This window comes from Nicotiana attenuata, chromosome 10 (assembly GCF_001879085.1).
Source record: "Nicotiana attenuata strain UT chromosome 10, NIATTr2, whole genome shotgun sequence".
Lineage (NCBI taxonomy): Eukaryota > Viridiplantae > Streptophyta > Magnoliopsida > Solanales > Solanaceae > Nicotiana > Nicotiana attenuata.
In genome coordinates, this window is record NC_031998.1 from 43649071 (window position 1) to 43651544 (window position 2474).

At 34.2% G+C, this 2474-nt stretch overlaps 1 protein-coding gene across 1 annotated transcript; it reads left to right on the plus strand.

The window, feature by feature from the left end:
• Positions 269–910, plus strand: LOC109233757. The gene has a single exon (XM_019399621.1). It carries the CDS (start codon positions 269–271, stop codon positions 908–910), a length of 642 nt encoding a protein of 213 aa, XP_019255166.1.

Consider the following 2474-nt stretch of genomic DNA (forward strand, 5'->3'; position numbering starts at 1 on the left):
CTCCCAAAAGGAACAAATATTATTAAACTAATATTTTTATGACCACTCTCCTTCATTTACATTCCTATATATATACATACCTCTTTAATCATCTTCTCTCATTCACAACCAAACAAACACATCATCATCTCTCTGCCCTCTCCTCTTTCTCTCCCTCTCCAAGAAATTCGGTCTCACAATCAGACAGACTTATACCATTACGTTTACGAGCAAAATCTTAACTTAAATCGTTCTTTTACACACGACGTTCAATCCCGCTCGGATAATAATGGAAATCGAGGCAAGTGCTCCTCAATTAGTAGCAAAAAAATTATGGAAAGTAGTAAGAATTGTTTTCTACATGTTGACGAAAGGTTTATCAAAGAGCAAACTCATTCTTGACATACAAAATTCTCTTCAAGATATGTTTAAAAGAGGAAAAACTGCTGGTAAGGCAATTAGCAATCTAATGTTACACCATCAATATTCATCTTCTTTCACTTGTAAATCCAATGATGTAGCCATGTCATCCTTTGTTACACGGCGCGAATACGAATTTAGTTGCAGTAATAGCCCTAATTTCCCCCTCTACTTCGCCAATAAACGTAGGCGAAATTATCGGTATAAGCCAGAAGAAATAGGTGTGGTTCAAAAAGTATTTGAGATGTTGAATACTACAACTACAAATTATGATCAAGCTGTTGTTGCTTCACCTTTGGCATTACCAGGATTTGGAAAAAGTCCAATGGTGAGACAATTAAGAATAACTGATTCACCATTTCCTTTAAAAGATTCTGAGGAGAATATTAATTCTCAAGTTGATAAAGATGCTGAAGAATTTATCAAGAATTTTTATAAGGATTTGAAGCAGCAGAAAAGAGTAGCGGCTTTTGAATCTCCATCTCCTTATCATATTTGTGCAAGAAATTAGTGAAATTTTTCTAAGTTTTGGTCTAGGGGTTTTATGGCCTACAACAATGACTACCTTCAATAATGCACAAAAATTATGTTATAACTAAATATTTTTTCCTCACTTTTTATAAGTGTTTTCTTTGTTATGGAGTTGAAGGTGGGGTATTAATTTGCTTAAAGAGATGTATCTGCACAAAAATGCCAATTCTTTCTTTGCATATACTGTTTCGTTTCAAGTGTTTTTAGACCCCGATTGGATTGACTTATTTTAAGTGTTTTTAAGCAAAATGCTTTTAAGCCATTTTGCACTGGTTGGATGAAGTAAAAAATACTTTTAAACACTTTTTAAAGCTAAAATGACAAAAATAAGCCAAAAACTAGGAAGTTGTTTGGTTTGGCTTTTAAGCTGGCCAAATCAACTTTTAAGTTCTTTTTAGCTTTTTTCGATGTTTGGCAAAGTTAAAAATTGCTTAAAATAAGTTAAAAACTGTTTAAAACCAGCCAAAAGCAATAAGCTGGGTAACTTTAAGTTACTACTTTTTGGCTTAAAAGCTATTTCCGTTGAAAAGTTACTTTTTTTAAACCAATCCAAACGGGCTCTAGAATTTCTAACTTACAGCTTTTGGCTTAAAAGTCACTTACAACAAGCTCATCCAAACGGGTACTTAGTTATTTTTCTATTTTGGTCGATTACAAAAAAAAATCACTTTTTTGTATTAAGTATTTAATGGTACACTTCCAAATGGGAGCCTTTGGCGTAACTGGTTCGAATCGTGAAAACAGCCTCTTGATCACGCCCAACTATGCCTTGTAAAAAAAGACTCTGCGGACGTTGCAAATATAACCCGAGTATTACGCCCAGGGTCGAATCCATAGAGAGTTAACCTATCAACCGCTATCTTCAGACCCACTAAGTCTTCAGAACCAGCTTCTCAAATATTCAAATTCTCAGTTCGGTGTTCTTTAATAACTAACTTGCAAATAACTAAATGGCTGTAACTAAATAAAAAAAAGGGTTGTAAACAATTATGAGAAAAAGCTAAGGCAATGATTTCCCCTATTGATGGAATCCCTTCTGTTTATGCTCATACAAATTTACCCACACATCTCTATCAATCATGAACGCTAATCTTACCGCAACTCTCTCCCGAGTAATTACAGTAATCTACTATTGCACTCTCCCGAGATACACTAGCTTGCTTTATTTAGCACAATTCAATTTAGATTGCACCCAAGGCTTCGTTATTCCTAATCCCGCCTTTAAGCCCGCAATTATAGATTCCTCTAATACTTAGGAGTGGTGTTGTTCAACAATACTCTAAATATGCACTATTTTCCAAGTTATGCACACTAAACAGGCACAGCTAATTGAGAATCCTGTCAATTAACTACAACGAACACGAAGTTGAACAAATAAAGATTGAACTAGTAATTTGTATTCACATAAACAAGAAGTTCATCACCCAATAGGTTCCATCAAAGCCTTAGACAAGGAAGTTAGCTACTCATGGCTATGGGAAAATAAACTAAGCTTGAATTCATCATAAAATCAAAAGAAAAGAAGAAAGATGTTTAGAGTATTT